Genomic DNA, 21,383 nt, shown 5'->3' on the forward strand with positions numbered 1-21,383 from the left:
GGGATCTTTGCTGACCCACAAGTGAAATTATTAAACAAGCAGCATTTTTTCTGCAACATCATTCATCTGTTGAAGTCTCCTTTTGTGCTCAAACAGATCAGAGGTTCATGAGAACACAATGTCTTCCAGGAGCTCCTCTTCAGGACTGTAGTGTGATGGCACAAAAAGTCTTGTGCTGAAGACACTTCAAACAGCAAGAACACTGAGATTACCCTCATTTTCAAAAGTCCCATTCTAAGGAGTTCTGACAGTTCTTGAGACTAATTTGAACAACTCAGGAGCTAAAAGTCTCAATTTCCCTTGGGGAGACCAAAACCTCCTGTCTACTCTTTTGCAAGAAATTTGCATTTGTCTTACTACCTGAAAGTCCACCAGACATAAGAAGAAACTTCCTTCAGAGCTACTTAATCGCCCAGTGACACTCTGAACTCCTGATGACAGGATTCAGAAAGGGAACTGGAATGCTCTGGTTTTAAGGGCACGTTTCATAAGTCTCCTCCTGAAATAAAGGGTCTAAGTCATTCCACTGGTCCTAATGACTTCTACCTCCAGTACTTGGCACAGAAGGCCACCTGGTCACATTAATTCCTCCTCGCAGTGCTTCAGAGGCAGAGCTGGTGTGGAAGAGAAACCAAATCACACAAGCTGTAGCTTTGAACTGACCTTTGAGGAGACCCATCACTAACTGGCTGCCACCTGGACTTCATGTCAATGATTGTGTCCAGTTAACTCTCCACTCATCACACACACATTCAATCTTTATCTCCCACTGTCGGAGACTGTGTCAAAAGTCTTGCTAAAATGAACATAAATTCATTTCCACTATTTTTTCCTCAACCACCAAACCAGTCATCTCATCACATCAGGCACAACTTGCCCTTTGGTTCTTGCCAGTCACCTACCGGTCCTGCATGCTCTTGGAAATGGCTTTCAAGAGTATCTGCCTAATAACCTTTTCAGGAATGTTAGGCTGACAGCCTGTACTGACTTGGATTCTCCCTCTTGCCCTTCCCAAGAAGGGATGTGACGATTGCCTTTTCCCAGATATCAAAAAACTTCCCTCGTCCTTCCAAATACAACAGTGAGTGGCCTTGCAATGACATTACTCTCAGGCAGAGCTGGCTGCACCCCAAGTGGTTCCATGCACTTGTGCACAACCAGTTTCCAGTTTCCAGTGTATTTAACTACTTTTCCATTTACTATGGGTAACATTTCATTCCCTCAAAGAGGATCAGGGACCTTGGAGGCTTGAAAGCAACCCTTACTAGCTAAGGCTGAGGCAAAGAAGACTTCAAATACCTCAACATCACCTATCACAAGTGAAAGGCAGTCTTCTAAAACATCTGAGGTAAAGAGACTTTCTTTGAAATGCAGCCTCATAAATAAGCAATGATGTCTGGGACAGGGGTAAATATTCCTAGAGTTCAGCTACTGGATTTGAGCAGCAATCAAAATTCCATTTAGTGGAGGTGTCCAGGAACACTCATATATCTTATTTTGATCAACTGGGTTTCATACAAGACTCAGTACACTCGTACTGTTTGTATCCAAAGTCTTTCAAAAATATGTAAGTCCAAACAGCCCCACTTACAGCCTTTAGAAATTAAAACCCTTAAAAAGCATAAAGTCCCTCAAGCATTTTATGTAAAATTGGGAAGGTAAATCTAGATGTAGGCACTGAACTTAAAGCACCAAAACTATGAGGGCTGAATGCCTACAGCTTCGGCTGGCCCTCCTGGGAATTCAGAGGATCAAGCCTGACATTTCTAACTCATCATCACCAATAAATCAGGTTTGACTATTTTCACGGAGAGCCAGCAGCGCTGATGGGAAATGACTGCCCTCACACACTGCAGACACATCCCTTTGGACAATCTAAATTGTTTATCTGCTTTGCAAGGTGAGCGTAATTGATTCTGCTCTGGTCACTGAAGATGGCAGAGCAAACCAAACACAGGCTGCCCCAGGACTGACATAATGCATTCCTGGCAGGGCATCATTTGGCATTTGGGCCAGTGGGAAAAACAGCCTTCTCTTCTCCTCACCACCCTCCTCCCTCCCCTTTGCTCTACCCCACTGCGCCGTCACTGCAAACAAACAACAACATTGCTGAGATCCAAGGAGGTGTCAGTTCCCATCAGAAGGAAGGAGGTGACATGACGTGTCACACGACAGCAGCGCTGCTCCAGCTGTAGAACTGTCATCATTAGCAGTGAGGCACCATCAGAAGTCTGTGTAGCTGGAATTTGGGATACACAGGCTCATTACAGGTCTCTGTTTAAGCTTCTGGAGCGTAACTGACTGTCGCACCTGATGTAACGTGTCATGTGCCCTCTGTATATTCCACAGTGTCTGATTTCATGACCATGTTTTATTTTCTGCTCCTGAACAATCAAATGCAATTAAAACTTCTTGACGAAGCAACTCAAGCAAACTCAGGAAGTCCTAGGGCAGCCAGACAGTCTTGGAGCATATCAACCCGCTGTCATCCACTCCTAGAAGTACCCAAACTACCCACGGGCAAGCTGGCATGGCCACCAAGCACTGTTCAGTGGGGAGAGCTACAGCCACAGAAGCCAGACAGCTGCAGGAACAAGGTGCTGTCCAGCCCCATGAGCTCTGTCTCCTCAGGAGCCACGCTGGATGGGAATACATTGCCATTCTCAGAAGTCACTTCAAAACTTGCTGTCCCAGCTCTGAGCCTGTAATGATCCATTCTGTGGCTTAATGAAGTTGAAAGATGCTGCCTCACTCACTGAAGAGCTGAGGTTGCTGCTTCCTGGAGTAGCCAGCACACAGGAACACATACACAGCCTGGGACTGGCTGGCCAACATAAAACACCGAATCTTCTTGCTGCTTTTATCTGGCAGCTATTTAGATATAAGAAGTATCCCAGCAGCCTGGCTGTCCTGCTGAGTAGATGGGAGGAGGAAACAGACACAGGAGAGGATGGGCAAAAGCACGATGGAATAAAGTAACAGAGATGGAGGTGCTCATGACTATGATTAGCACATCAGGTTATCAGTGAAGGAGGGTAAGGGGTTAACATGATACAAACAAGTGATGACAATCTCTAGCAGCCCATGTATTCCCAGCTGAGTTGCTCCTCCTGGTCTAAGCACACTTGGACTCAGCAGGATGCTGGGGGTTGCAGTGGATTGAGCTGTAGGCGTAGCTGACTATCAAGGATTGACAGTAAAACACTTTCCAGGCTGTCTCCAATTAGAAATATGGATTGCAGCAGCCTTAAGAAATAGATACCTCTGCTTTTGCACAAGGTAAATCCTACTTTTGGATACTGCTAATTGGAAAACTGCCTATGAGCTCAGTTCTTTGCAGGACAGGATATTAAGATGGGGCATTACAACCTGATCTCACAGCTGTAGGTGTGTAAGTACCTGTCCTGTGTACCTGTAGAGTGCATTATCTTAAGTTTGGCAGTACAAGGTGTGGAAGCCTGGAACCAGTGGAAACCAGGTCATGGACCTGTTTTTTTGTGAAAATCTGCATGAGCAAGGTTGGCTTTTAGATTTCCATCCACAACATTTTAATTGACAAACACAAAAGCATGACTTTATACACGGGTGAAAGCAGTAAATTAAAAATGAGATTTTCTAGTAGCTTTTCATTTCTATTTGCACTCCTCCTTCACAAAAGCAGTTTAAGAGTATGCAGAATAAAAGGTTCTGAATTCTCTCCCTCAAACAGAGAATACATGAACTTTCTAGAGTATCTGCATGGGCCAAGATCAAATACAACAGCAATCAATAGTGCTGTATGTGGCAGCCAATCATTTCTAATAACCAAAAGAAAATTGCTTTTCTTTGAAAAGGAGTAACAGAGTTCAGCACAAAGGGTGAGCTTCGCTGCATTTAACTTCAGTACTCAGAAAGTCAAGGTGACCATTAGTCAAGGAAGAGAGCTGTTTTCAAAGAACTGTTTGTTGACATCCATCTTAAAGTGGGAAGAATTGCTCTTCAGAGGGACTCTGGAGAGAGCTGAGGTGAGACTCCCCTCTTTTAGAGAGACAATGGTAAGTGAAATACATCCTAACTATATCCATTAAATAAAGAAGACATAAATGAGTAGATTTTAAAGTTGGAAAGAGAAATTGAGTATTTACTAGACACATATTCTAGAAAGGCATCAAATCTTGACCTGAATCTCCAATTTGCTACTATTTTGTCCCAATAAGCCTCCTGCTAAAAAACGTGCCCCTGCTAATTTGTCTGAACTTTTTTTTGTACCATTCATTCTCACCAGTTTTTTCTGCATTAGCCTGACAGGCTCTATATTAAAAACAGCAACACTCCTACATTTAGAAAGCCAGGAATTGAGTTAATTCAGTAATAGCCAAGCTTATAAGAACAGCTTATCATAAAACTCAGGACTTCACTTCATCAAAAAATGGATGGCTGCTTGGAGAAAGACAATAGAAATGAACCATTCAGGTGAATATTTCATTTCTGAAGTTGCTATAGAAAGAATCAAATAATTCAATGAAGCAAAAAGATAATTTAAAAAGTAAAACTCTCACAATAGAAAAAAAAATCTTTTCTTCTCTCCTTTTCTTTTCTTCTTAGTCAGTTCCATTTTTGAAACCTCCCAAATAAAAAGAACACACAGTGAAGACTTACTTTGCTTTAAGTGTTTCCTCTTGGAAATTCCACTGAGGGTCTTCCACTAGCTGCAGTTCTCGTAAAACACTCCCTGGCTTGTAAGCTGCATTGATCACCATGCTGAGAACCTATTGAGAGACAAAACCAACAACACTGATGGGTCTAAAAGCAGTCCTTGACCACACTGAATATGGTCCCAGGTGCTGCACAGGCAGGAGCAGCTTACAGGTCCCTATTTGTGTCCAAAACTGCACAAGGTAACTGCTGGCTGCAATGAGTAGAGGTCTCAGAGTGGATCAATGTGTATTGTAGGTGACACCTGAGTCTGATATGGTAAGTGCATTAAATGATGCCAGCTAACCCCAAAAACCTCCTGCTCATCAGTAATTTTTGTCTCTCTTGTGGAGAGACAGACACTCTCTCCCAAAGTAGATTCCATTTGTTGCATCTGTAGTGGCTCCATTTAATAAAAAAAAATGAAAATAGTTCTGAAGGCACAACCAGGTACAGTGTCAGTGCACCAACACACACTGAACACTGAAGGGGAAATTCACATACTTGAGGTCAGCAATATGCTTAAATGCCTGAGTGCTGTGTGCCTTGACTGTATTAGCAGAATATTAATGAAGTCTACACAAAAAGAGTTTGCAGGAGGTGTGCCTGAAACCCAGTGTGTGTCCACTCTGTACAACAAAACACATGTGCCAATCCATTTAATCCAAAGTCACTGAGAATAAAAATGATTCCTTCTATTGGCTCAGGGAATCCAAGCTTTAATAGTCTACGCTTGGCCTAGGGAGATAAACACAAGAAAAACAAATCTCTGAACAGCACCAGACCGTGTGTTTGAACACTCTGAATTGTGTGCACATGAATGACTCCACAGTGAGTCTGGATTGGTTTTCATCTAATTTAGCTCTTTACCTAATGCCTGTTCTTAATTCTTTGGGGGCCTGCAAATGATTTCAGTATGATTAACATCTTAAAAGTTTCCCCAGCACCCATGAACGCAGTTCATCAGAAATGAAAAAATAACTAGGTCATGCTGCAAAGACCAATGTGTTTATGTTTGGGTTTTGTCTTTTTTCCTTTGGGTTGATTTTTTTTTTCTTTAAATCCAGCAACCTGAGGATTTGCTAACATTTTGAAAACCCTATAGGATTAATCGTTTCCAGGTAAGGGCTTCACTTAATGCTGCTCAGTACCCTGTAAAATGGCATTCGTTGGAATTGCTTGGATAGGTTATTTACCAGAAGCAAAATTTAATCTATCCTCGGGGCCCTAGGAAACATTACTCAAACCACTCTTCAAGAAAGTACAACTAGAGACACCAAAGTCATGCCTAATAATAGCACCAACATCTTGTGCAGCTCTGGTCATCTGTACATTTCAGAGCACCCTATAAGGAATAGCAGGAGCACAATTCCTATCTCACACATGGGGAAGTTACAACACAGATTTACCTACAGCTCTCCAGCTGGTTCCTATTTCATCACACAACCCTTTACACTAGTTACTAAGCCACAATGATTCCAAGAGAATGGTTGATGAGAAGCTCGTTGCAGTATGAGAAGCTTGGCATGACCTGGCAATGTGAGCTGTAAGCCCTGGAAGCCAATTGTGTCCTGGGCTGCATCCCCAGGAGCATGGGTAGCAGGTGAGGGAAGGGATTCTGCTCTCATGAGACTCCACTTGGAGTGCTGCATCCAGCTCTGGGACCCCAAATGCATGAAAGGCGTGCTGGAGCAAGTCCAGAGGAGGCCACGAAGATGCTCCAAGAGCTGGAGCACCTCTGCTTGGGAGACAGGCAGAGAGCTGGGGGTGTTTAGCCTGGAGAAGGCTTCAGGCAGACCTTACAGTATCTTCCAGTACCTGAAGGGGCTACGAGAAAGTTAGAGAGGGACTTCTGACAAGGGCATGGAGTGACAGGACAAAGGTTCAAACAGAGAGGGCATGTTTATATCAGATACCAGGAAGAAATTCTTTACTGTGAGGTGCTGAGGCACTGGAACAGGCTGTCCAGAGAAGCTGTGGAAGCCTCATCCCTGAAGTGTTCAATGCTGGACAGGGCTTGGAGCAACCTGGTCTAGTGGAAGGTGTCCCTGCCCATGGACAGGGAGGTCAGAACTAGAGAATCTTTAAGGTCCCTTTCAATCCAAACCATTCTAGAACTCTGTGAAGAAAGCTCCAGAGTGAGCCCATCCAGTTGCTCATCCACATCTTTTCTTGCCTGTCTCCCACCAAAAGAACTGATGGGGCACTGCCCTCTGACACACAGACACTGAGACCTGATGTAGAGAAACCAAAGGTCAGTTTTCAAAACACCAAGTGCCTGTGTAGGTCCCACACTCATTTACAACTCATCAGGTGTGTTCCCCTCTTGATCAGCAAATCCATGGAGTTATATAACAACTACACAGGAGCCTGTTGGCAAAGCTCTTCTTAAGCCCACTTCTACACCCACCCTGTTTGCTGGTGGGATAGCCAGGAGCAGAAAGCGTCTTGCTGACCAATTCCTGGAAACAGTGCTGTCCTGCCCCTTTACCAGGGTGATGGGTGTTTGCATAAGTTGTCAGAATAGTTAGGAAATGAGCAAGAAAAAAAAAACCCAACTCTGCAACACCAGTGTGGCCATGTCTGGGCATTATCCCAGATCCTAATCAATTCCAGCCCTGCAAAGGGACCTGTGATGCCAGGACTTTTCTCAAAGCTGGCTTATCATCAGCAGGACTCTGTAAACTTCCAAACTCAGTTTTAAAAAAAAGAGTGTTTTGCAAGAACAACTATTTCCCTTTCAGGGAAGAAAAAAAATGTTTTTTAAAACCTCTGCCTTTTACTCTTCTTCAAATAAGTTACTGCACTTGGCATTTCACCCTACAACAGAGTTCTCTACCATGTTACCTTCTAACAACATTATCGCTTCATATTACACAGAGATGTCAACAAACAGATACTTGGAAAAAACTAACAGTTATTAAAACAAAAACAGTGTCAAAACCTAGATCAGTTTCCAGCTTTCCAGTTTCTGACTTTCTCTGGAGATGGAAAGTTACGTCAACCATATCAGACTGGTCAAACTCCCTTTGGCTGGAGTGGGGAGCAGCCTGAGATTCTGGTAGTTTATTTTCAGCCCTCTCCATCAGGAATGCTTTGGGTGCAGCCAATTGTGCCTTGGAGCAGAGTGGGAATCTCTATCTGAGATACAAGCCCACAGTTACCTAACAAGTGGGATGCTAAGTCCCAGGCTCAAGGCAGGACAGTAAACTTTATTTTATTTTACTTGGAATACTGATGGGGCACAGAAAGAGAAAGGAAAATGAACTATTTGGGATTCTTTCATTAGGTGATCAAGGATCTAAAAGCCATCTTTTGTCACAGTCAAAGCTGTAGCACAGAAGTGTTGACATGCTTAGGGTAGTCCATGACATTCAAAGATACAGATGGTAGATCCTAACTTGGAGGAACTATTACAGACAAGCTGAAGTCCACAGAGCTGTCTTGAGGAGGATGTTAGTGAACCCTCTTGCAGAAATGCAGTTTATACCTTTCCAGACTTTAGAGGTTTCTGTCATTCCAATATCTGGTCAGTAATGATAACTCTATCAGCCTGGCTAAATCATATACCTAAGGCTCAGTGCAAGCTATTTAATTTTCTGAGCACCATGATTTAATTATGCAAATTTCTCCTAAGAAGTCATGCTGTGCTACAAAAAGTGCAAGTTGCAGAGTGCAATAAGCCTTTCTTCACAAATGCTAGCTGATTTCTCCTGTTTGCATCACTTGGACAGACACATTACATTTAAGTCCATTTTCTTTTTAAATAGAGAAAGACCAAAATAGTAAGAGCAGTAAGCAATAAGGCTAATTAATCTTTACAGCATATTTCTCTAAAATATGGTGGGTTATAGATCATCTGGAGTCTTAAAAAGACACCTCATTCCATTTTACAGTGTTGCTGTGGAGCTGCTGGCGTAGACGGACAAACTGTTCTTAAGTGTTTTTTAGATGTTCTGACCCAAGAAACTAAATCTAAAGCTGACAATGTGTGTTTAATTTAACTTAAAGTCAGCATTTATTACATATCACAGCTACTTTACAGTCACCACTTTTCAGCCCAGGTGCAATTGCTGGATGGCAATAGCTGATGTCTCCACTGTATTTGGCTCCAAGTTTCAACTTCTTTTCCAAGAAAATATCTCAGGAATGAGAAAAATTTTGCAGTTGATGTCAAACAACAGGCATTACCAACTCACTTGCCTCTTACAGTGAAAGAAACCACAATAAACCACTGGTCCCAGCAGAAACTTGTGCTGGCACTGGGAATAATGAACAGCTTAGGCTTTAAAAATAAATTTGGCACTAAACAGCACAAGAGCTACTTGTTGCGCACCTAAGGCTTTACAGGGATGCAAGAGTACACACAGGGTGATGCTTCACTGCATCAGTGATGGAGGTAAGGACAAGATCTTGTGGGAAAGGAGGGCTGAGGAGCATCATGAACTACAGCTGTGTTGAATTTCTGAATACAGCCCCCAGGGCTGAGTGTGGAGGAAGGCAGAGGATGGGGAGCTACTCCCTCAGCACCCAGCCAGGAGCAAGGTCTCCCATCAACTGATGCCAGGGAGGACATCTGCTCTCTTCTTGCTTCAGGTAATCCAGGATGGGGAATGGGGCAGGAGTTGGGTGTTCAGCTGGTTTTACTCTAGGCTTTCTATCAGTCTCGAACACAGAAACATCTCCATCACAGACACTGCTGCCCACAGTGAACTGGCTGGCAAACAGCACAGGTTTTTTAACCAGAGTAGCTCTAAAGGTACTGAGTTATGGCTGGAGATCAGGGTGATTAAAGAGGTTCTCATCAGGCTGCTACTGCTTCAGTTCCCCTTTCACAGCTGTGTTTTGAGTTGTCTTTCCCACCCTCCCCCGTGTGTTGCCAAAGTAAAGCCCATCTATAATTTATCTATTCCAGACAAGTTATGCTGATGCATAATTTACAACAGCTTGCAATTTTCCTATATAATGAGAAAGATAATTATAAAGCATTTGTAGTCTTGGGGACACACCATCAGCAGGTGTAAAGAAAAACCAAAGCATCAAGCTCAGCACCAAGACTGTGTCTGGAGGGATGGGGACCCTTGTGAGCTCCTTGGCTGTGCAAACCCTCACATTTACAGCCTTGGGCTGGAGGAGGTACCTCCTGCACTGCTCTCACCACTCAGCTCCACAGTCCTTCTGGGCGCTCTGGCATCTGTTACAGAACATCATCTCAATGCAGGGATGTATTCTTTGCCATTTCTTGCCTGCTCCATGTGCTGGGTACCCACATCCTCCCCACTGCCCACAGTTCTCTGAGCTTCTGGCACCTCTCTTATCTCAGCAACAGCTGACAGGAGTCAGGTGTATCTCCCCTACAGCAACACCATGAATTTCTTCTCTTCACCCTTTCCAGAATTTGGAACTGGTTCCCATGGCCAGAATGAGCTTAAGGTCATTAATAAGCTTGAATTTATCTGCAAAATAACACTGATCAATGCTGGGCCATTGCCATTGTCCTGTTCCTTGGGAAGTTGTTCATGTCTCCAAAAACAAGAGTCCCATGTCTCTATGACACTGCTATTTGTTCCTTCAGAAAACAATTCTGCAAGGAGGCAGAGCAAGAAAAAACAGACTGTTCTGTAGGAAGCTCAGGCTGGTTTTCGCAGTGGGCAGTTAGTCCCATTCTTGAGGAATTTGGAGAATTTGGTGTTAGCAAAGGCTGAAATACCAAGGGAGGAGACCTGGCAGAAGCTTTGCACTGCTTATGTTTTCAAAATCCAAATTCCAGGAGGAAAGGAGGAAGAAGCATTAGCATAAGTATTGACTGTGCATGCTTCATGTTTTTCCCCCATGTTGCTTTTTCATGGCCTGTTTTTCAAGTAGCAGCAGATTGCTAATGCTCCCCATCAGCAAGCCACGATGGACTTGCTTTCAAATTTGGCAGCTGTCAACTCTTGCTCTGCAACCACTTTATCCTGCTTTCTGCTGAGGGCTGTTTTTGACTTGCTTCTCTGAGACCCAAGTGTCCCACCTGCACAGGCAGCTGGATTTCTGGGCTTTTGTGTGTAAATTAGTGCAGGTGATGAGGAACTGAGTGGAGACATGGGAGTCACACTGCAGTACAGTACTGGATGTTTTCAAAAGTGGTGTTTTATTTGGGAGGAATCTCACCTTCCAGGTATTCCTGTTAAGGGCTGGATTCATCTAATTTCAGACAACTGCAAACATCCTGAGCTAGGCACTGAGGGTCTTTCAAATACATCAGATAAACAGATTCTTGGAAGTTTCCATGTTTTTCCACCAAGGGCAGAGGGAGCTCAGATATTCCCCTGCATCTACATCAAGTGGGGTTTATTTAGGTACAGAACTGAGAGCTGGATGATCTGGATTCCTGGAAGACCCGAGTCAAACTGAAATGGTGCCTAATGGAATTCTGTTTATCCAACAGTACCATCCTGTCCTCCGCCACCTGCACTCACCTTGCATTTTATCTCTGCATGGACCACCAATATTTGTGGAAAATACTTATGAATTTGTTTCAAATCAGGCAGCTTTTCTCTGAGGTGAACAGCAAGTGCTCAGCACTCCGGATTTGTCCCAAAGCAAGCCCTGACTGGGTCAGGATGAAATCAGCACATAGCACACACCCCTGCTTAGCTTTCCATCCTGTTCCCCAATGTTTTGGGCCCCACTGGACCACGGTCACACACACATGGTCACCCACACTGAATTTGCTGCCCAACAGCACTGTGAATGCTGAGAAACAGGCTGATGGCAACAACCACAGAGGTCCTCTTTGGGGATGGATCTGGTCAGAACCCGAATTCTCTTGCGCACTTAGACAAACCTTACTCCCAAACCAACACAATTCCCCATGTTTCAAAAACTTCACCTCTCCCATCAAAACCCACAATGCACATACCTGCCCCGTATTCCCACCTTGCAGTTTTGCCTTATGGAAACCACTACAGAGCTCCAGGACAATTTTAGGTGCACTGTTTCCGAATTCTGGGCCTGGCAAGCCACACCCGTACTTTTCCCCTGAGATCCCCCCAAAAGACAGCTGAGCCATACCTCCTTGAGGACCAGCACACACTTGCCAGGCCCCACAGACTGAGGTAGCTCTGCGATCCTGCCTTTGTTTAAATATGGACCTGAGAAGCAGCGGTGGTTGATGTAGAGCTGGGGGCAGCAGTATCTCCCATTGATGGTGCCTGCAAGGAGAAAGTAGCATTGATGTGCCTGTTGCACTGTTGTATGATAAATCAAGAGCACCTCCTCCTCCTAGATGTGGGAAGGAGGGGAGAAGAGTAGAGAGGGCACAGAATTCTTCCCTGGGACAGAGGGTAGGGAAGCCCCCGCTACTCAAATCTGTCCAACAGGGGAAAAGCAAATGTTTTTAACAGTGACTGATTTGGCTGCACTCCCTGCTGAAAGGAGAATGGGGAAAGGATTTCATTCATGACAGGACTCACTGCTCTTTCATAACTCTTGTTGCAGATGGACAGGAGCAACTCAGTTGCAACATGCCTGAAAGGGGATGTACGAGCTGACTCTCAAAGACAGGGAATCAGCTCAGGGAGAGCATCCATGTGGAAAGCCCTAGAAACCCCTCTTCAGCTACTGTCCAACGCACTGCCATTCCCCTGATCCACCATGGGTATACAGAGCAGTTTTCCTTGTCTGGGCTAATCACAATTGGCTCCTTTATAGCCCATGGAGAGAAACAGGCACTTTTAGATGTTATTCATGTGCCATCCAAGTGGTTATCCACTCCTTTAGCTATCATACCCAAAAAGACCCTTTCATCCCCGTTTGATTGTAACAGGGCCTGGGATGTTGGCTCCAATGCCAACGTGTGTCCCACAGCCTGCTGAAAAAAAAAGCGAGTTAAATCTTGCCCCTCCTGCTGAGTCTGCACCATTAGCTGGATGAATATTGCACTCTCAGAGCCTCCTGCCATTGCTAAAGGGGAGAAAACTTTGCAGCAGCCATGCCACACAGTCCTGATGCCAACACAGGGACCCATTGAGGCCTGGTGTACACAATTTCACTGATGCCAATTAACAAGTCACATCCATCTCCACCAGGGTTTCATCAGCCTGGCCCTAACATCATTCAGCTGAAATGAGCAAGCTCCAGGGGAACTCTGACAGCCCCAGCAAGACACAGTGCTCACTGTGGAGGACCAGATCCTCACCTGCTGTTCATCATGCACTGTTGGTGGGTTTACACCACTTTATACCCCCAGAGGATGTGGTTCCATCTCCCCACCCATATGACAGCTCTCTCCCTTTTTGGGGTCATCCCCCTCCACACAGGTAATGGGTCCTTGAAATAAGGGCCTTACCTGTTGTGTCTGGCTGAGGAACTGGGCAGAGGTCATGAGGTATTTTCTCAACAGGCACTGTGGATGGTAACCTGTCAAAGAGCAATTTTGGTGTCATTAAAAGTGTCAGACAGGACAAAAGGGCAGAACCAGCCTTCAGGATTGACCAAAAGATACACCAGCACCTGCCTGGGGCAAGGAATGGAGATACTTCAAACACAATCCCACTTCCACATGGTTTATCACAGCCCAGGGCTAGGGTATTACAGAAGAAGGAGCCTGATCCACCCCTCCTCCAAAAATATACTCTGATCTGTGAGCTTTAGCCCTGCAGGCTGAAAATATTCTCACTTAAACTCCTTAAATTCCAGTTTCTACAAACTGGAAGGGATAGATAGGGAAATGCCCTCCTGGTACATGTCCATCTTCCCTAAGAATCCCTTACTGGCCATCAGACACAGGCTGCAAAGACCCAACCAGTAAAACAATTTCTGTTACAGAGACTTTCTAGCAAATATATTGGATTTAAAAGAATCCTCTTGTCGACTGTGCTGCAGTGTCTGGACAGTAGTTAGCTGAGCCACATAGCTGCTGTGTATTGTCCCCCCCGGAAGACCTGATGCATTCCTGTAAAAATACCACCTTAAATAACAAAAACTTACTGCTTTTCTGGTTGCACAACTGCAATTCTTCTCTTCCTTCGCACTGCAAAAATGAAGCAAGGAAGAAAAAAATCATTTTGTACCCTTCTGTCCTATAAAGTGCACCCTGAATGCATAAAAAGCTGTGTAAATGCACTGACAATAAAAAGACTTCCAACACAATGAAATGGTACTTAATTACTATCACCATCTTTCCTTGGTATTTTTTAACTAAGTCACTACATCATTAAAACCTACTTTAAAGATGTAATAACACATTTAATCTTTCCTCTGGAATGCTAATATTGTGTTTTATGGGATCAGTATAAAAGAAAAAATTAAAATAAAAACACAAATATTTTTCCATACAGCAACACATATGGATAAGATTACATTTTACAAGCATGATTACCTCCAGCATAATTTATCCCTCACTATAAATTGTGATAAGGCTGCATAATGTTGCCATAGCAGTATTCTCTCAAATTAGGCCCTGGCTGCCTGATTTTTAACTTAAGCATATTTAACTCTTTGAAAGGGTTGACACATTTTAAAATCTGCCTTTCAGATGCTAATTAATATAACAGTGAGGCTAATTTTTCACTTGGTGGCTTGAGATTCGTTGGGTAGTTTAGAACAGGAGAGCAACACTAAGACACTGAGCTCTCGTGAACTGCCTTCAAATGCAAGTAGAAAGGAAAGAAATTTGTCTTAATATGCACTTGAGGCAGGACAAAACACTGTGGGCTTAATTGTGCTGGGAGAGATTTTAAATTAAACACTAAGAAAATCTCTGAGCTTGTAAAGGTGGTGAAATAAGGGGACAGATACCCTGGGAAGGGATAGAAACTCCGTCACAGAAGGGCAACAAATATTTCTCAATTTAGATGGAACAGATCCTGTTTTGGAAAGGAGTACCACCTGGATGGCCTCTTTATGTTCATTTCACCCTATATTTTATGAGGTTTTTCTCCAATTTGAGGTCTTCTTCTCTAATTCATTCAGCTGCCCAAGTGAACTTGGCTCAGCACTACAAAATCTGCTTTCTCTCTGACAACCCCATTGCAAATCCACAACCAACTGTGCAATCCGAAGGCATGTAACAGCCTTACCCAGTCCCCCCAAAAATCCCATTTTTGGAGGGATTCATCACAGAGACAAGTACAAATTGCCTAATTCCAGTCTGGTCACTAATTAGATTTATTACTATTTATTACAGTACACTTATATCCTGCTTATTAGTCTGCTAGTTAGGATGATAAGTTTCAAAAGTGGGATTATAGACAGAAGACAAATTCCCTGATATATCCAGTGATGTAATATCCAGGCTGCTTGGAGTCTTCATGTACTTACAAACAGCTTTGTGTGGTGGAGTCAGGTTATAAGCATTCGCTTCACACCAGCCCACAGGGAAAATGTCCATGGACTCGACATCAACTATGTACTCTGGAGAGGGCATCTGTAAACCTATAAACACAAATTTAAAATGTGATTTAGATGCAGGAATACCAAGCTCGGAGCCACCCGAGCGTTCATCACAAACCAAGGGGAGCGAATGATGGAACGTGTGAAAATAAATCTGCTTCCCTGCATCAAAATCAGGCACCATTTCATCTCCAATTTTGCACAGACAGCAAGGATAGGGCTGTTGCATTTACAGTGCAGTGTGATTCAGAGGAAAACACCATTAAGAGCACTGTAAGGGCGTGCAGTGAAGCAGCCAAAAGCCAGTAAGGTTAAAGATGCACAACTTTCTCCAACAAAACAGCCTGATTTGACCCTTGGATTTTTTGTGGAGTTGCACAAGTGAGTCAGCAGGACTTGTTGGATGCTTGCTCCTAATGCTAAGAGAGTGTATAGGGGCTTTAACAGGATGGTAGCTAAAGTGATAGACAGGCTTTTATGCCTCAGTGCCCCCCTGAAGCTTTTTTTTGTAGTTCTTCCCTTGAGTCGCTGTTTTTAAGGGTGGGAGGTGGCCATTCTTTGTCTAGAAGTGGTAAGAATTGTCCTAGGGCTCCTCACTGCACGTGAAACAAGAGCTGATCATCCAACAGGGGAGAGGCAGATAAAAACCCCAAGTGGGACACATGCACCAAGGTCTCTGGCACAATACTGACTCCAAAACTTCACTGAAAGTCTGTGTTTAAAGAAATCTCTTCCAGTTTGGTTATGTCTCCTTTAGAAGACATCTTGCAGTCTTAGTTTATGTGAGTCACACTCACAGAATCATAGAATCATTTAGGTTGGAAAAGACCTCTGAGATCATTGAGTCCAACCATTAACCAGTACTGCCAAGCCCACTACTAAACCATGTCTCCAAACACCATATCCACATGGTTTTTGAACACTTCCAGGGATGATTATTCCACCACTTCCCTGGGCAGCCTATTCGAAAGCTAGGGCACCCTTTCAGGGAAAGAAATTCTTCCTACTTCTTTTCCTAATTTTCCTGTTTTCCACCCAAATGCCATTGCAGCAAATGAAAATATTCCTGTTGGCTTTGAGTTCTTCTGAAAACAACTCCATGTCCTGAGTCAAGGCACCATTTAATTACCCCCAATCGAGTTCATCTGTGTCAGGCCAGCATCTTCACCCCCCTCTGCCAATTCCACCCTAGGACCTACAGCTCCAGCACCAGCATGAGGTGATGATCTAATAAAAGAGACCAAAGGATCAGCACCATCCTTGCCTTGGCATCTGTTACAACATCTCTGCCTCCTGCTTGAGGCAGCAGTGTTTGACTGTGCACAGCCAGATGACTACAGGGAACTTCCACTAATGAATGTTCACCAAGGGCTTGTGGTGTAATTGAAACAGTAATTGAACTTTGTGATGGGAACAGCATCCTGAGGCTGAGATGCAGCATTTGGATTGATCTTGTCTCTAGGAATAAACCTGATGCACTCTGAGAGGGTGTGGATGCATGAAAACCCAAAGAAAGTAGGAAAATAGGTGCTGGTGCCCACACTGCTGGAGGAAATAATTAAAAAATGAAATCATGATGTCTGCATAGATTCATGGGTGTCTCCATGGTGTTTCTCTGAGGTAAGTATCGTATTCATACATCGAAAATAAACGTTTACTTCACTGGGATAAGGGGCAGAGTAGAGGATGGAATGAAAGCATGTGGTACAGCACACAATCTGCTGAATGCAAGATCTCAGCAGCTGACATTCTGCAAAGCCATTTCCCTCCACAAGAAAATATCCCAAGGTCACTGCTCATCTGAACCTCACGAAAGCTGCACTCTCCAGTGAGGAAAACATTTTTACCCAACACCACGAATCCTGCCAAGGAACCAGTGTGAGAACAGCCGAAGTCAGTGGCAAGACATGCACAAAGTGAGCCAGCCATGGATCAAACCCTAAACTGAGCAAGAAATCAGCACAGTCCCCACTGACATGTCACCAGGCCTGGGAAAAACCACTATTTTCATTATTGTAACGACGTTACTCTGACCAAATGGACTTGATGCTGTTAGAGGTGTTTTCCAACCTTAATGATTCTGTGATTCTAAATTATTCTAAAAATAAATCGATCAAATGTACTTTCCTGCTGGAAGGCAGCAACAGGTGTGACATGAAGGGTCTTTTCTGACCAAAATGGTTCTATGAGCCTATGAACATTCTGGTTTTGAAGTTTACAGCTGCAGCCACCCTGACAAGCAAGGAAGCACCATAATGTCTGTTCTCCTGCAACACCTCTATTCCTCTTTAAGACATATTCACAGCTACTCTGTCCTCCCTGGCACTGCCTCTGCCCTCTGACAATTGATAACCCTGCCTTCCACTTCCAACATCCTACTGCTGCCTTTGGCCTCACTCATGGAAGTGGAAAACAGCTTGTTTGAGATTCATTAGTTTCATTTGCTGCATTTTATGCTGCCATCTTCTTAGACTAAGAAATGCCCATGAGATTTGGGAGGTTAAATGGAAAAGAACAGGGAGATTGGAAACAGGGTGAGTAAAACTTCTGTGACCTGCTATGAATCTTAAAGGATGGGAAGAACTGAGCAGCAGCTCTAGAAAACTGTCGAAGGGGAATTTATGGGAAACTCCCTGGAGAAGTGATTAACAAAAGGGTTTTCCTCAAAATTCCTAGGCTGTGCAGAGAGGGTACGTTATTACTTGCATAAATTCGCACCGGAAAGCTCCAGCTTTCAAATCTAAAATGAACCAGTAAAAATTAACAATGCAGATGATGAGCAATAAAGTAGCGGAAAGCGCCGGGATGCGCCAAAGCATCCCATCAGTCCTGGGCTTCTCCTCCACCACGGGGGAACTACACTGCTGCTCATTAAATGCCTGCCCTGAAGTTTACAGAGTTTTGCTACTGTACAAAGTGTGATTTATTAGGCAATGTTGCCTCATGTCTGACTCGACGCTGCTTAACTACCACGTCCTGGTTTATGGCCGCAGTTTGGGCTGTCAGACAGCGAAACTGGGGAGGGCAACAATGAAAGCTTCAGACGTGCCCATGACAAATGGTGGGACCCGAGGTCTTCAGCAAGAGGCTCCCATGGTACTTGGGGGAGTCTTGCTGCTTCCAGAATATAAATAATCAGTTAGAAACAACAGTATATCAACGGAGTGAAAAAAACACGCCACAGCTCAAGCCACATTTATTTTACAACTCTGCAAGCAGGGTTTTGTGTTGTTGTTTTTTTTAACGCCTCTTTTAGCATAACTGTGCATACTGTAGTGATGTATTTCTACAGCAGCAAAGATTTCTTTTTATTTTTGCAGTCTTCTGCATCTTTTCCTTTTACTACAGATCATTCTATTCCTGGTATCGAGATATAAACCAAGTGTAAAGAATCTATATATCAGAACTCAAAAGACAAGGAGATGCACACAGGTAAGTTGTAAAAAACATCCTTTAAGAAATTAAGAGAGTAAAAGGCAGGGGGAAAGAGATGAGGGAGGGAAGCAAGGTGGGAGTGTATTGTCCTCTCCCTGCCTCTATCCACGTTTTATGCATATAAAGGTGAAGGCACCTAGTCATCTAAAAAGGGAAGTTGCCAAAATGTGTCAGATTCCTTGACCAGATGAGTGTAAATTCAACAGCCTTAGTGAGAATGGAATTTCAAACAAGTGTTGATTTCAGTTCTTTAACAAGCCTGCCCCGTATGTGGACCAGGCTACAGATGAGGTGTTGATACCTTGAATTAGAAGCAACCAGTTACCTCAGAGGAAAAAAACACAACCTGTTATTGCACAGAGCTCTATCAAAAGCAAAAACGCAGAGGGATTCTCTCTTTAGGCAGCAATTGACTAAAAAAATCTCCAAGAATGGGATTTATCACAGAGGAGTTAGGAAAGACTTGTCTACCATAGAATGTCATTTTTGTAGAGCAAAACCACTGAGCATCTGCCTGTCCTGTATTTTAGAGCAAGCTGCTGGCACAAATGATACTTTGGGTTACCTGCCAATGTTTTTATTAACTGGAGGTGATATGCCAGGTGATGACAAAGAAATATATTTAGTATCAATCTTGCTTTCACTGTCTTCCAGACGCAAAATATGGAGAGTTGAGCATCTTGCTGTAGAGGTAAAGTGCCCTTTTTTGCAGATCAGGCTTGAGTTTTCATCTCACATGCAATTTCTGTAAGAACCTCTTGTCTCAACCCCAATCCCTCTGTTCTTTTCTGAAATCATATGCTCAACAATGTCTTGTACTCACACTAAACCTTCTGTAACTGTTTTACCTTGGGAGGGCCAAAATCTTACTGTGGGCCACTGGAAATGCCTTTTCCATGTTCATGGTTCTCCAGAAAAAAGCAAATAGGTATACTATATTTGTAGTTGATGCTGAGCCAATTAATATTGATTTTAGAGGAAAACTGAAGCTTTTACATCCCTTACAGACAAAGCCAGTAGCTTCAAACATGGCTAAAAATTAAACTGTGTTGTGACAATGACAGATGCTTGTTATGGTTTATCACAGTGCCCATCAAAACACTTAAATGAACATGGCTTTCTGCTCTCTGAATTTTACAAATTCCAGTTTTTAAAGCAATAGTAAAAAAAAAAATCCCTGTGTTGTTTTAAATTACACACACTTAATCGGTCCTTGCCCAGACAAATTGAAAAAACAGTCCTAAGTGCAAAAAAAAACAGAAAAAAGGAGCTGATTTATGCTTCATTTCAAGAAAGGTGGAGATGGAATTTTGATATGTTATTATGCTTTGCTAGAATTCAGCACTGTCCTAACACTGCTTGTACAGTGCTGGTGTCCCCCACGGGGTGAGTGCTTTCTAAAGTCTATAGAATAGAGTTAGTGACTTCAAGATTCCTCTCAGATCAACAAAGAAAATTACATGGCCACAGGGAGGAGGGAAATGAGCATGAGATGGCCATGGTAAGGAACAGCATATATTGCAAAAGTCTTATGGACATAGGTGAAAAAAGGAGAGGGAGGGAGAGAGCGAAGGAGAGAGGGAGAAAGGGTTAGGAAGTTGGTTGCTGGGGGTCAGGAGAGACCATGACAGCATGTTGGGAATCACAGTGGAAGTCTCAGCTGCACAAGAGAGGCAAACTTCCATTCCCAGGATGGAGGTCTACCATGAGGGCAGGAAAGAGGTTTCTGTTGTCAATGGAGGTCATGCTGATAAGAGTCCACATGGCTGGGAGGGTGGAAGGGCTTGCAGCTCCCTCAGAGAAAGATCAGGGAAAGATAATTCTTTAGAACACACTATTGGTCAACATGTATAAAACAGAAAAGCTGAAGAAAGCAATTTTGTGCAGAGGATGAAGGACAAAATTGAGTGAGTGAGCCAGGCAAGCAGAAGAAGCTGTTACAGCACTTACCTTCCAGGTGAAGCCACATTAACCGTCCTTTCACTGAGGTGACAGAAGCAACACATATCTCTGCAGGGTTCCTGGGGTTCACTGCCTCCAGCTTCATGTTCTTAGTAAAGCCACGGCTGAAGGATGTCTGAAAGAGTCAAGAGCCAAAACTGAAATACGGCACTGCAGCACTGTGTGACTTCAATCAGGCTGTCCAGTGGGAAGCACAAATTTAGCATGGTTTGCTTTTCACTGGAAGTGCAGGATACACTGAAGAACAAAAAAGCATCTGGATTCAAAATGGAGCTGCCCTGGATATCTGTACTGAGTTTGAAAGGTTTTGGTGGCAGAGGGGCTACAGCAGTGGCTTCTGTGAGAAGATGCCATAAGCTTGCCCCATGTCCAATAAAGCCAATGCCAGTCTGCTCCAAGACAGACCCACCATGGCAAGACCAAGCTCATCAGCAACAGTGGTAGCACCTCTGCACCCCTCTCTTTTTGCCCACGGGAGTATGAAAAGGTTCCCCTTCTTGGCTGAGATTGTGGTTAATAATAATTGGGATGGGTAATAATAGTCACTGACTCAAAATGACACCAATCTGCCATCCAGCCACCCCATGTGAGAAACTGGAAGCCAGGCTCAAATTCAATACTTCTGCCATTTTTATAGCAACAAGGACTGCGGGAATTTCAACTTGAGCCATCACTGGGAGCTCTCTGTGAGACCAAAAACTTCTGGATTTGGTCTTTTTTGCATCCAAGAGCGTGCCGCTAGTCTCAAATATCACTTGGACTGTCTCAAGCCTTGCTCAGCACCCAGATCAGCTTCACCCTCTTAAAGCTGCTGACGGCCAGGACTGCAGAAAAGCAGGGTGAGTTTGTTTAAATGCCTTTTAGTTGCCTAACAAGGAAACATCATTTATCATCGCACCGTCTCCTTTCATTGCCACTCGGTGCTGGAGGCTCAT

General features: G+C 43.8%; 1 protein-coding gene across 4 annotated transcripts in view; it reads right to left on the reverse strand.

Moving 5' to 3' along the window:
* SFMBT2 (Scm like with four mbt domains 2) overlaps positions 1-21,383 on the reverse strand; it is a 115,184-nt gene that overhangs the window by 16,846 nt on the left and 76,955 nt on the right. For all 4 annotated transcript variants that reach the window (XM_051795219.1, XM_051795217.1, XM_051795218.1 and 1 more), the window contains 6 exons: positions 20,437-20,563; positions 14,980-15,093; positions 13,648-13,690; positions 13,007-13,077; positions 11,731-11,870; positions 4,639-4,748 (listed from right to left, as the gene is read on the reverse strand). In XM_051795219.1, the coding sequence (XP_051651179.1) occupies positions 4,639-4,748; positions 11,731-11,870; positions 13,007-13,077; positions 13,648-13,690; positions 14,980-15,093; positions 20,437-20,563 (605 nt within the window). The remainder of the gene's footprint in view (positions 1-4,638; positions 4,749-11,730; positions 11,871-13,006; positions 13,078-13,647; positions 13,691-14,979; positions 15,094-20,436; positions 20,564-21,383) is intronic.

The sequence above is a fragment of the Manacus candei genome, unplaced genomic scaffold, assembly GCF_025592945.1.
Source record: "Manacus candei isolate 608988 ecotype Guabito, Panama unplaced genomic scaffold, ASM2559294v1 h1tg000042l, whole genome shotgun sequence".
Taxonomy (NCBI): domain Eukaryota; kingdom Metazoa; phylum Chordata; class Aves; order Passeriformes; family Pipridae; genus Manacus; species Manacus candei.